The sequence below is a fragment of the Artemia sp. Qi Xiang Cuo genome, chromosome 3 (assembly GCF_049724085.1).
Source record: "Artemia sp. Qi Xiang Cuo chromosome 3, ASM4972408v1, whole genome shotgun sequence".
Classification (NCBI taxonomy): Eukaryota; Metazoa; Arthropoda; class Branchiopoda; order Anostraca; family Artemiidae; genus Artemia; species Artemia sp. Qi Xiang Cuo.
Genome location: NC_142796.1, coordinates 63042198 through 63056866, shown reverse-complemented (window position 1 = coordinate 63056866; position 14669 = coordinate 63042198). Strand labels below are relative to the sequence as shown.

General features: G+C 33.8%; 1 protein-coding gene across 1 annotated transcript in view; it reads left to right on the top strand.

Annotated features, from left to right (window-relative positions):
• The first annotated feature begins 2468 nt into the window (after positions 1–2468).
• The window catches only part of LOC148954393 (sphingomyelin phosphodiesterase 4), a 90903-nt gene continuing 78702 nt past the window's right edge, over positions 2469–14669 (top strand). The window contains exon 1 of the mRNA XM_089087077.1: positions 2469–2890. Within this exon, the coding sequence (XP_088943203.1) occupies positions 2485–2890 (406 nt within the window). The 5' untranslated portion in view covers positions 2469–2484. The remainder of the gene's footprint in view (positions 2891–14669) is intronic.

Below are 14669 nucleotides of genomic sequence, written 5' to 3'. Positions count from 1 at the left end.
GAACAATACATTTATGGAGCGACACAAAGCGACTTAATATAAAGAGGAAAAGGACATTTTGAAGAGTAATGGACAGCAAATTTATATCGAGGAAAGGGCTTTTATCTGATATTCAAATTGATGACATACTATGCTACCCGAAAATGATTACCTATGCCCTCCTTACGCAGATGAATATATACAGGGGATTATAGGAAATAAGCTACAAGACGAGAAAAAACAAAGGAAATAACACTTCTGTAGAGAACGACGATAACAACACTCATAATAAATAACTTCATTTTAAATAAAGCTATAGTGTCAATTTAAATTTATTTAGTTCATCTCATGGCGGCTGGCGCAAAGGATAACAACGTTGCCTTTCCACGACGACTTCTGCAGAACTTGTGCCCACAAAAATTCCAGAGATTGTCCTGCTAATGTTTTATCCCACTCTATTCAATGGCGAAACGTTTCTTTCTGCCACCCAAACTTCCGATGCTGGGGATAACCCAGCAAAAAACATCTTGAAGGTGCCTGTCTTCACCCATATAGACCGTGTGTCACCAATACTGACATGTACAATTTCAAAATTTCAATGATTAAGTGGTGTATTTTTTCTTCATTGAATAAATGTCTTCGTAATCTATCAGAGCCGTGAATTCCTAAAATCTACCAGAAGCAATTATGCAGTTAATTTGAAGTTTTTTGAACAAAAAAAAAAAAAAATATAAAATAAGTGAACCAAAATTAAAACAGTAAAAACTTAATTTTGTAAACAAGAATTGGAAAAATGGAAAGTAGGCCAAAAAAAAAAAAAGTGTGAATCTTGTCAAAAAAGAGAAGAAATTGATCGACAAATAAGTTTATCAAAAAGGTTACAAAATAAATAAGTTTGAAAACTGATATTCTTGACATACATAAAGTTTAGTTATCAGAACCTAGAAAAGTTGAACTTCTAAAAATGTAAAGGATTTTGTTGGAAATTAAAAAATGACAGTCTAAGCACTTTAAGATAGTTAAAACACTGTTTTTGTTGAATTGTAAAGAGTAAATTTGCAGTGATTGGAAAATTAAACGTCTTAGTATACTGAAAAAATGAAAAAGAGTTAACATTAAAAGTCCAATGCGGCCTAAAATGTCAGCTAAGAGGTTCCCCGTGATAAAAGAAGTTAAAACCGGCACTTATTAAGGCGATTCTTAAAGTAAAAGTGAATGCAATTTCAAAATACTGTGTTACTATGAGCCAAAATATTCTCTATAGGGCACTCAGCGCTCGCTTTGGCGAAACTTTTGACTGGTTTTCTGATTTCGAGTGGCCTTTATCTACCAATCTGATTGATTTTTCTTGATGTTCTTATAAGCTATAATGCGATTATTTCAATTAAACATTTGTCTTGGTCCTAGTAACAGTTTGTTGCTAGCCATTTCCTTTTTTGTTTTTTTAGTCTTATTTTTTTTTTTTAGATAACACAATATCTCAGGGCCTTTGCACATTATTTCTCCAATAAAAGTGGAAAAGTGAATTTTGATATGCAGAAATGACCACAGGGTCACAGAAAACCCAATAGGTGTACATGGAACCAGATGCAACCTTTGTCAACACATCTTCAACAGGAGGGGAGAATCTGTCAAGAAGCAAAGTTAATCTTCTATCCTGAGTACTTGCAACTGTAGACAAGAGTGTCACCATCTGCCTTCCTCCGGGGAAGGGAGCCAACGAAAATATGTTGACACATCCAAATTAAAAACTATTCAGATTAATTTTTTGAGCAAGAAAATGATATACTCCTGCAAAATGTGAAAATTGCAGGAAACTATCATTACAAATTACATTATCTTTACGTTTGCTTCTTTAAGATCTATTTTATGAAAGCAAATAGAGTAAACCATCACTTTGCCGCGAAGGCTCCAAAGTTTGAAAAAAAGGGAAATTGGCATTGAGGAATTTCATTTTGCATATTTCACGAGGTTTAATGTGGATTAGAAAAGAGAAGGTTAATTATTCCTGCTTCCATTTTGTCCCAATTTAACAGAAAACAAATGGTCTAGACGAGCTATTGATGGTTAAGAACGGATGAGAATGCTGGAAATCGACAAAAACTTTTAGACTTAAAATTAAAGACTGCTTGTTTCCCATGCATTATCTGGGGGGATGGATCCAGGGGTGTCAGTTTCTCTAGCTCTTTTTACATTTTTTGCTCAAATATAAGGATAAAATCAACTACTTTAAAAAATCAAGACTTTAATGTCAATTTACAAGATAAAGGGGTAAGTAAATAATAAATCAAAAAATGAGTTTTTCTTGAAATAGTAGCGACGTAGATGCATTGCAAGAATCAAACTTTACCGTATATTTTTACCACATCATGGTAGGGAGGACACCGCAAAAACACCGCTTTTGTTTCGGACATAGCCCCGGCGGTGACGGTCGAACGGTAATTCTTAGACAGCGTTTCACTGAATATGAAATTCAAAGTTTTTAAAACGTGACCAGGAGAAAAAATGGAAAGCAACATATACACTTGGTCTATTCCACATAAATGTCAAACATTTGCAACGATGATACAGCACGCTCAAAATACAAGGGAACTGCAGACACAAATATCTGATATTATGAAACATGTATTTGGTGATGCCTTTTGTCCTACTGGATGGAATTTGAAGTCCATGAATAAAGCAACCCAGTTTTATGAATTCAATGCTGTTTATAATTTTCTAAGTATCAAAGGACCATTCTTTAGTGGTATTTTTAAACTATCTTCTGAGAGTAATGTGGCTTTTGAATTTCCTCTTGCTCACTTTCCACAAAGTACCAGATATTGTTTTGAAGATGGTAGTTGTTCAGCATTTTACAAGCCAAAGTTTCATATACCAATAGGAGCAAGTGCACCATTGTCTCTTTTATTAAGTAAGTATCATTTATGTAGTAGGAGGCTTTCAAACTCGAAGATAGAAATCAGTTAGGATTTTTAGGTTAGACTTAGGATTTTTGCAATTTTGAATAAGCATATTACGGTAAAATTCTACTTTAGTTACTTTTGGCTATCTTGGAAAGGGGTAGGGTTAGGAAAATGAAACTTTCAGGGATGGATGTACATGCTAAGGTAGGCTATGTCCCGGGAAGGTACTTTGAAGTAGGGTAAGACACCCAGTAGTCGGCCACCTGCCTATCCTCGGACAGAATGTAACTAATAGGGAACCTAGCTCTAGGCTAATGTGCTTCGAAAGTTTTTATACACTACTATAATACTATAAAGGAATTTTTTATACACTACTATGGATACTATTAGATATCCATATGGATATCTAAGTGACCAGGGAAACCAGCTTTGTCTTTGTATAAAAACTTTCTAAGCACATTAGCCTAGAGCTAGGTTCCCTGTTAGTTACATTCTGTCCGAGAATAGGGAGGTGGCCAACTACTGGGTGTCTTACCCTACTTACCTCCACTCCTCCCCCCTCTATATAATGGTAAATTACTGCACATTACTAGTTTTTTTAGCTCATATTTCATCCTATATTACTATCATAATTATAAATAACTGCTTACCTTACACAACTTCAGCTTTTAACCTTGCTCATTAAAATATATTCCAAAATCCTATTTAAATTCTAAACCATTTAATTTCCTATCCTTGCTGACTATTGTTATGGTATAATAAAACCAGGTTTGTTGTGATGTCACAACTTTGCTTATCAGAAACCCTGTACCCTTGAGGGTAGCAGGCACATGCCAAACACCTCTGTGTTGATAAGACCATTTAAACTGTATTAATTAGGGAATGGATTTGACAAGAGGGACCAGTAGAAATAAACTAATTGGTTTTAGAGTACAAATTATGTCATGGAAAGATTTTTTTGAAATCCCTCTTCCACCCAAACTCAAAATTTTCTAAAATTCTACTTTAGAAGCTTTTAAAGTATTTCCAAAGCACTAATAGATAGAGTGCTAAAAACATCAGAATCAACTTCAGAGGAGACGTTCTATCACAGGAAGAGGTTTTTAAAATCCCCCTTCCCCCCAAACTCAAAATTTTCCAAAATTCTACTTTAGAAGCTTTTAAAATATTTCTAAAGCACTAATAGATAGAGCGCTAAAAACATCAGAATCAACTTCAAAGGACACGATATATCACGGGAAGAGGTTTTTGAAATCCCCCTTCCCCCCAAACTCAAAATTTTCCAAAATTCTACTTTAGAAGCTTTTTAAATATTTCTAAAGCACAAATAGATAGAGAGCTAAAAACATTAGAATCGACTTCAGAGGACACGTTATATCACAGGAAGAGGTTTTTAAAACTCCCCTTCCCCCCAAAATCAAAATTTTCCAAAATTCTACTTTAGAAGCTTTTTAAATATTTCTAAAGCACTAATAGATAGAGTGCTAAAAACAGTAGAATCAACTTCAGAGGACAAGTTATATCACGGAAAGAGATTATTAAAACCCCCCGTTCCTCCAAAGTAAAAATTTTTCAAAATTCTATTTTAGAAGCTTTTTAAATATTTCTAAAGCACTATTAGATAGAGCACTACAAATGTCAGAATCGACTTCGAAGGACAAATTATGTTACGGGAAGATGTTCTTGGAATCCCCCCCAAACTCAAAATTTTCCAAAATTCTACTTTAGAAGCTTTTTAAATATTTCTAAAGCATTAATAGATAGAGTGCTAAAAACATCAGAATCAACTTCAGAGGACATTTTATGTCATGGGACAATGTTTTTCAAATCCCCCTTTCCCCCAAACTCAAAAATTTACAAAATTTTAATTTAGAAGCTTTTTTAAATATATTTAAAGCAATAATAGATAGAGAGCTAAAAATTTCAGAATTTACTTCAGAGGACACGTTATATCATGGGAAGAGGTTTTTGAAATCCCCCTTCCCCCCTAACTCAAAATTTTTCAAAATTTTATTTTAGAAGCGTTTTAAATATTTCTAAAGCACTAATAGATAGAGTGCTAAAAACATCAGAATCAACTTCAGAGGACATGTTATATCATGGGAAGAGGTTTTTAAAATCCCCCTTCCCCCCAAACTCAAAATTTTCCAAAATTCTACTTTAGAAGCTTTTTAAATATTTCTAAAGCACTAACAGACAGAATGCTACAAATATCAGAATCGACTTTAGAGGACAAATTATGCTATGGGAAGATGTTTTTGAAATCCCCCTTCCCCCCAAACCCAAAATTGTCCAAAATTTTACTTAAGAAGCTTTTTAAATATTTCTAAATCTCTAATACATAGAGCACTAAAAATAACAGACTAGACTTCAGATTACAATTTATGTTATGGGAAGAGGTTTTATAAATCCCCCGTCCCCCCAAACTCAAAAATTTCTAAAATTCTACTTTAGAAGCTTTTTTTAAAATTTCTAAAGCGCTAAGACATAGAACGCTACAAACTGCAGAATCGACTTTAGAGGACAATTTGTGTCATGGGAAGATGTTTTTGAAATCCCCCTTCCCCCCAAACTCAAAAATTTCCAAAATTTTACTTTAGAAGCTTTTTAAATATTTCTAAAGCACTAATAGATAGAGTGCTAAAAATATTAGAATTGACTTCAGAGGACACGTTATATCACGGGAAGAGGTTTTTAAAACCCCCTTCCCCCCAAACTCAAAATTTTCCAAAATTTTATCTTAGAAGCATTTTAAATATTTCTAAAGTACTAATAGATAAAGCACTACAAATATCAGAATCGACTTCAGAGGACAAATTATGTCATGGGAAGATGTTTTTGGAATCCCCCTTCCCCCCAAACTCAAAATTTTCCAAAATTCTACTTTAGAAGCTTTTTAAATATTTCTAAAGCATTAATATATAGAGTGCTAAAAACATCAGAATTAACTTCAGAGGATACGTTATATCACGGGAAGAGGTTTTTAAAATCCCCCTTCCCCCCAAACTCAAAAATTTCCAAAATTTTACTTTAGAAGCTTTTTTAATTATTTCTAAAGCAATAATAGATAGAGCGCTACAAATCTCAGAATCGACTTCAGAGGACATGTTATATCACGGGAAGATGTTTTTAAAATCCCCCGTCCCCCCTAACTCAAAATTTTCAAAAATTTTATTTTAGAAACTTGTTTTATATTTCCAAAGAATTAATAGATAGAGAGCTAAAAACATCAAGATCGACTTCAGTGGAAACGTTATGTCATGGGAAGATGTTTTTAAAATCCCCCTTCCCCCCAAACTCAAAATTTTTCATAATTTTACTTTAGAAGCTTTTTAAATATTTCTAAAGTACTAATAGATATAGCACTAAAAATATCAGAATCGACTTCAGAGGACAAATTTTGTTACGGGAAGAAGTTTTTGGAATCCCCCTTCCCCCCAAACTCAAAATTTTCCAAAATTCTACTTTAGAAGCATATTAAATTTTTCTAAAGAATTAATAGATAGAATGCTAAAAACATCAGAATTGACTTCAGAGGACACGTTATATCACCGGTAGATGTTTTTAAAAGCCCCCTTCCCCCCAAACTCAAAAATTTCCAAAATTTTTCTTTAGAAGCTTTTTAAAATATTTCTAAAGCACTAATAGATAGAGCGCTACAAATTTCAGAATCGACTTCAGAAGACACGTTACGGTATATCACGGGAAGAGATTTTTAAAATCCCCCTTCCCCCCAAACTTAAAATTTTCCAAAATTCTATTTTAGAAGCTTTTTAAATATTTCTAAAGCACTAATAGATATAGTGCTAAAAACATCAGAATCGACTTCAGAGGACACGTTATATCAAGGGAAGAGGTTTTTAAAATCCCCCTACCACCCGAACTCAAAAATTTCCAAAATTCTACTTTCGGAGCTTTTAAAATGTTTCTAAAGCACAAATAGATAGAGTGCTACCAGTATAAGAATCAACATCTGAGGACAACTTTTGTTATGGAACGATGATTTTTAAATCCCCCTTCCCCCCAAAACTCAAATTTTTCGAAAATTCTACTTTAAAAGCTTTTTAAATATTTCTAAAGCACTAATAGATAGAGCGCTACAAATATCAGAATCGACTTCAGAGGACAAATTATGTTATGGGAAGATGTTTTTTAAATCCCCCTTCCCCCCAAACTCAAAATTTTCCAAAATTATACTTCAGAAGCTTTTTTAAATATTTCTAAAGCGCTAAGACATAGAACGCTACAAACAGCAGAATCGACTTGAGAGGACAATTTGTGTCACGGGAAGATGTTTTTTAAACCCCCCTTCCCCCCAAACTCAAAAATTTCCAAAATTTTACTTTAGAAGCTTTTTAAATATTTCTAAAGCACTAATAGATAGAGTGCTAAAAATATTAGAATTGACTTCAGAGGACACGTTATATCACGGGAAGAGGTTTTTAAAACCCCCGTCCCCCCAAACTCAAAATTTTCCAAAATTTTATCTTAGAAGCATTTTAAATATTTCTAAAGTACTAATAGATAAAGCACTACAAATATCAGAATCAACTTCAGAGGACAAATTGTGTTACGGGAAGATGTTTTTGGAATCCCCCTTCCCCCCCAAACTCAAAATTTTCCAAAATTCTACTTTAGAAGCTTTTTAAATATTTCTAAAGCATTAATAGATAGAGTGCTAAAAACATCAGAATTAACTTCAGAGGATACGTTATATCACGGGAAGAGGTTTTTAAAATCGCCCTTCCCCCCAAACTCGAAAATTTCCAAAATTTTACCTTAGAAGCTTTTTTAAATATTTCTAAAGCACTAATAGATAGAGCGCTAGAAATCTCAGAATCGACTTCAGAGGACACGTTATATCATGGGAAGATGTTTTTAAAATCCCCCTTCCCCCCTAACTCAAAATTTTCCAAAATTTTATTTTAGAAGCTTTTTAAATATTTCTAAAGCACTAATAGATAGAGGGCTACAAACATCAGAATCGACTTCAGAGGACAAGTTATATCACGGGAAGAGGTTTTTCAAATCCCCCTTCCCCCCAAACTCAATTTTTCCAAAATTCTACTTTAGAAGCTTTTTTAAATATTTCTAAAGCGCTAAGACATAGAACTCTACAAACATCAGAATCGACTTTAGAGGACAATTTGTGTCATGGGAAGATGTTTTTAAAATCCCCCTTCCCCCCAAACTAAAAAATTTCCAAAATTTTATTTTAGAAGCTTTATAAATATTTCTAAAGCACTAATAGATAGAGTGCTAAAAACATTAGAATCGACTTCAGAGGACACGTTATATCATGGGAAGAGGTTTTTAAAACCCCCCTTCCCCCCAAACTGAAAAATTTCCATAATTTTATTCTAGAAGCTTTTTAAATATTTCTAAAGCACTAATAGATAGAGCTCTACAAATATCAGAATCGACTTCAGAGGACAAATTGTGTTACGGGAAGATGTTTTTGGAATCCCCCTTCCCCCCAAACTCAAAAATTTCCAAAATTCTACTTTAGAAGCTTATTAAATTTTTCTAAAGCATTAATAGATAGAATGCTAAAAACATCAGAATTGACTTCAGAGGACACGTTATATCACAGGGAGAGGTTTTTAAAATCCCCCTTCCCCCCAAACTCAAAAATTTCCAAAATTTTTCTTTAGAAGCTTTTTAAAATATTTCTAAAGCACTAATAGATAGAGCGCTACAAATTTCAGAATCGACTTCAGAAGACACGTTACGGTATATCACGGGAAGAGATTTTTAAAATCCCCCTTCCCCCCTAACTCAAAATTTTCCAAAATTTCATTTTAGAAGCTTTTTAAATATTTCTAAAGCACTAATAGATAGAGTGCTAAAAACATCAGAATCGACTTCAGAGGACACTTTATATCACGGGAAGAGGTTTTTAAAATCCCCCTTCCCCCCAAACTAAAAATTTTCCAAAATTCTACTTTAGAAGCTTTTTAAATATTTCTAAAGCACCAATAGATAGAGCGCTACAAATATCAGAATCGACTTCAGAGGACAAATTATGTTATGGGAAGATGTTTTTGAAATCCTCCTTCCCCCAAAACTCAAAATTGTCCAAAATTCTAATTTAGAAGCTTTTTAAATATTTCTAAAGCACTAATAGATAGAGCACTACAAGTATCAGAATCAACTTCAGAGGACAAATTATGTTATGGGAAGATGTTTTTGAAATCCCCCTTCCCCCCAAACTCAAAATTTTCTAAAATTCTACTTTAGAAGCTTTTTTAAATATTTCTGAAGCGCTAAGACATAGAACGCTACAAACAGCAGAATCGACTTTAGAGGACAATTTGTGTCATGGGAAGATGTTTTTGAAATCCCCCTTCCCCCCCAAACTAAAATTTTTTACAAAATTCTACTTTAGAAGCTTTTTAAATATTTCTAAAGCACTAAGAGATAGAGCACTACAAATATCAGAATCAACTTCAGAGGACAAATTATGTTACGGGAAGATGTTTTTGGAATCCCCCTTCCCCCCAAACTCAAAATTTTCCAAAATTCTACTTTAGAAGCTTTTTAAATAACATCTTCCCATGACATAACTTGTCCTCTTAAGTTGATTCTGATGTTTGTAGCGCTCTGTGTCTTACCTAGACCCCAGCACCATGCCGGCGCATCAACCAAACGCTGCCAACAAGAGGCTCAGTTGACCGCCACTGAAGTGTCACAACGGCGCTGGCGCATCACATGCGCGCCGCTGGAAGAGGTGGCGGTGTTTGGTTGACTTTGAATTAATTTTGCAGCAATTCTTTATTGCGTCAACCGCAAAGTCGAAGCTTTTCTTTTCTCGTGAGGTTTAAGTATTTTGATTTTCCTGATTAGAAATCAAGCAGGGCTTGCACTATTCCCAAATTTTTGGGGATTTTCCCAGAAATCTCTGTGCCGCCCCAAAAAAAATTTGGTTCCCCAAATTCCCGAAAATTATCCAATCATGTTGCCACCCCTAGTGATTTATCACTAGTGACTATCCCTGCCAAATATTACTTTGTATACCATAATTCTTCACTACTCTCTTGTACGTTAATTTTCATCTCTTGTGTTACTTTGCATATAAACCAGAAATATATAATTGCAATATACATAATTCTTCATATGTTGAAAAAAGTATTATCTTTATGAGATTCGGTAATAAAAAAAAGTTTTTTTTTAACTGAAAATAAGGAGCAACATTAGAACTAAAAACGAAGAGCAATTATACTATATATGAAAGGGACTGTCCCCTCCTTCACGCCTTGCTCTTTACGTTACTTTACCGTAAAGAGCTAGGGGTGAGGAGGGACAGCCCCTTTCATATACGGAATAATTATTGTTCATTTTAAGTTTTAACGTCGCTCCTTACTTTCAGTTTCAGTTCTTACTTACTTTCAATTATTCCGTATATGAAAGGGGCTGTCCCCTCCTCAACCACTTGTCCTGAGTTTGGGGGGAAGGGGGATTTAAAAACCTCTTCCCGTGATATAACGTGTCATCTGAAGTCGATTCTGATTTTTTTAGCACTCTATCTATTAGTGCTTTAGAAATATTTAAAAAGCTTCTAAAATAAAATTTCGGAAAATTTTGAGTTAGGGGGGAAGGGGGATTTTAAAAACATCTTCCCGTGATATAACGTGTCCTCTGTAGTCGATTCTGAAAGTTGTAGCGCTCTATCTATTAGTGCTTTAGAAACATTTAAAAAAGCTTCTAAAGTAAAATTTTGGAAATTTTTGAGTTTGGGGGGAAGGGGGATTTAAAAACCTCTTCCCGTGATATAACGTGTCCTCTGAAGTCGATTCTGATGTTTTTAGCACTCTATCTATTAATGCTTTAGAAATATTTAAACAGCTTCTAAAGTAGAATTTTGGAAAATTTTGAGTTGGGGAGGAAAGGGGATTTCAAAAACATCTTCCCGTACCAAAATTTGTCCTCTGAAGTTGATTCTGATATTTGTAGCGCTCCATCTATTAGTGCTTTAGAAATATTTAAAAGCTTCTAAAGTAGAATTTTAGAAAGTTTTGAGTTTGGGGGGAAGGGGATTTTAAAAACCTATTCCCGTGATATAACGTGTCCTCTGAAGTCGATTCTGATGTTTTTAGCACTCTATCTATTAGTGCTTTAGAAATATTTAAAAAGCTTCTAAAGTAGAATTTTGGAAAATTTTGAGTTTGGAGGGAAGGGGGGTTTTAAAAACCTCTTCCCCTGATATAACGTGTCCTCTGAAGTCCATTCTAATGTTTTTAGCACTATAACTATTAGTTCCTCATAAATATTTAAAAATCTTCTAACGTAGAATTTTTGAAAATTTCGAGTATCGGGGGAAGGTGAATTTAACAAGTCTCCTTCTATTACGTAGGATGTCCTCTAAAGTTGATTTTGATGTTTTTAGTGCTCTATCTATCAGTACTTTAGAAATACTTTAAAAGCTTCTAAAGTAGAATTTTGGAAAATTTTGAGTCTGGGTGGAAGAGGGATTTCAAAAACATCTTCCCATGACATAATTTGTCCTCTATAACGATTAGGTTATTTTTACTGGTCTCTCTTGTCAAATCCTTTCCCTAATTAATACAGTTTAAATGGTCTTATCAACACAGAGGTGTTTGGCATGTGCCTGCTACCCTCAAGGGTAAGGGTTTCTGATAAGCAAAGTTGTGATATCACAACAAACCTGGTTTTATTATACCATAACAATAGTCAGCAAGGATAGGAAATTAAATGGTTTAGGATTTAAATAGGATTTTGGAATATATTTTAATGAGCAAGGTTAAAAGCTGAAGTTGTGTAAGGTAAGCAGTGATTTATAATTATGATAGTAATATAGGATGAAATATGAGTTAAAAAAACTAGTAATGTGTAGTAATTTACCATTATATCGAGGGGGGGGAGGAGTGGAGGTAAGTACTTCAAAGTACCTTCCCGGGACATACCTTAGCATGTACATCCATCCCTGAAAGTTTCATTTTCCTAACCCAACCCCTTTCCAAGATAGCCAAAAGTAACTAAAGTAGAATTTTACCACAGGCTCTGCTTTGCCCAGTAGTTTATCAAGCCACTGTACATTCCTGAGAATCAAAAGGAATAAAGAATATTCTAGTAATTTTGTAGGCCTAGAGCTTACTATATTTCAAGGGTGGTAAGTATTTACAAATAACCCCTTTTGTGATTTTTTTTATTTTCAAGGGTAAGACCAGTGGTTTCCTACACATTAAAGCTTCCCTTTGCTTTAATGCCTTGTAATCACTTTAGTTTTTGTCTCATATCAGAAATTGATTCCTTAAATAAAATTCTATTATTTAATTAAATGATCCTCCTTACTTAAATCTTAATGTTTCAGTCTAGAAAAAAGGCTTGCTCAGGCAAGCCTTTTTTAAATAGCAACTAAGACCACACTGCCTTTCCATCATAGAACAATAGCAATAAGTAGAACAATAGGGACATTTTTTATATAAGACAGTGGAATGTGATGCTAAATGAAACTTCAACCCTATATCCAAGGGCTGTCCCCAGCAAAACAAATGAAGGAAAAACCAATATAAAAGAAACTCATATTAAAATTCAATTGTAAAAACAAAAAAACAATTTTTTTTTCAAAACAGGCCTAGCATCATTACCTCTAGAAAGTTCAACCAGGACTCAAACTTCCTTGAAGCAATGATGCTAGGGCTGTTTTGATTTTTTTTTTTTAGTTTTTATGATTGAATTTTAATGTAAGTTTCTTTTATATTTGTTATTTCTTCATTTCTTTTGCTGAGGACAGCCCTTGGGCATAGTGAACATATCAAGAAATAATGTTGAATGTTTTATTCATGCCCATCATTTCCCAAAACAGACATTGAATCAAAATCTTGAGACTTCTATTTCCTTCAGCATTGTTGAAAGGTCAAGTAATTGTGCCTTTGGGGGGGGGGGTCAAATCTCCTACAGCCCTCAGAGTAAGGGCTGTAAGTTGGGTAATTTGTTCATTGTTTACATTTTGTATATATTATTCAGAAAGGTATGTATACCTTTACTTTCCAAAAAAACAAAGGACATTTAGGTGAGGCTTTCAGAGAATATTGAGGGGAGTATTGAACTAAATCAAAATACTTTAGTTGTATACAGGTTTTCAAAAGGGCATAGCTCAGTAATGACTTAGTATATTAATTGGAACTTTTAGGAAACAATAAGGGAGATGATCAATTAACCAAAAGGCAATATTTGCATGCCACTACAACTACCACCACTACTACTACTACTACCCCTATTACCACTAAAACTACTGCTGCAAGTACTGTAGCAAGTACTACCAAGGCTAAGTGTGTTGAAATAAACATCTGGGGAAATTTAGGGGAAAGTTGAATTAATTTAAACATACTATGTGCATACAGATTGCTGATACGGGCATATCATCAATATTCTTGGGACGGCTTACCGTATCAAGAGGAAACGCCTGGGGGGTCATGAGTGGAATATTCAACTGGCTGAAAGGCAATATTTAAGTAACTAAATTAAACAATACTATTTATGTCAAGATTTTCAAAAGGGTGCATGCTGTTAAAAATCTTGAAAAAGTTTCTCCAACATAGAAATAGCATACTAAACTATGGATTATTACAGAAAAAAAAAACAAAAATATTAAAAATTTTATTTTCTTTTACAATGAAAAAGACTATGTCAATAAAAACAAACAGAAATTGATTTAAAAAAAAGACTTTTATTTTTTTTCAAAGAAAAGTAAAGAACTCCATTAAAGCAAAAATGAGTAGAAATAAAATCAAATAATCTACCAAGCATAAAACAACCACAAACCACCATCAATAAACAAATAAAACACAAAACAAACAAAAATTACAATAGTCAAACTCAAAACAAGCAGAAATTAACATCATGCCTTCTCAAGACCAGAACATAATTGCACTTTAATGAAAAAATATGTATTCATTCCTATAAATTCCTTAAAGTCTTAATAATTTTTGATTTATTAAAGTTAAAACATTTAAAATGTATTTTTTTTCTGTAAATTGCAAATTATTTTCCGGTATTGAAGACATGGGGCTCAGTGGTGGATCCAGAGAGGGGATAGGGGGCTATCGCCCCCCCTCTTGGGTATCCAATTTATACTAGAAAAAATGGGTAATTTGTTTTGTGCAGCTGCCAAACATCAGAGGAATCTGTGCATCTGACCAAGGTCATGGACTGTCTGGCTAGCCAAGGTCATTCACCTGCACCTCTCACTCCTCTAGCAGCAGTGCTAGTGTGCTAGTGCTTCATTTTGTGTCCAGTACTCCCTCTGTCAGTGATCATGCATTTGTGAATTTTGAATGATGAAAAAGTTGACTAAGTTATTTTTCTCATGTTAATAAACAACAAAAGTTGAAGAGCATGACAAAGATGTTATGATTAGCCTAGTGTTGAGGCAAAAACGGATGAACCATCAACAAGCACTTCTGTTCAATCTGACTGACCTTTGAAATCAAACGTAAGTAATTTTAATGAATACTTCTTACTTTAAGCAATGTCGGAAACATTCACAATTTAATGTTATAAAATTAATTTTGATGCAAGTAAAGTTTGATAGTGCCATTTCTTGCTTGAATAGGTCCTACATTATTTAGGTTTTAACTTGTATATGATGATTGTTGGCATGATTCTGTGATTTGAGGGCTCTTTGTTTATGTTATTGGGTACCCCCTCCCCTTCAATTCAACCTCCCTCCCATACGTCAGCAGAGTCTGGCCCTATTCGTTTTTCATTATTTTTTGTCATAACATAAATAAAGAAAAACAAGCAAAAATGGGGTTTTTAAAGGCC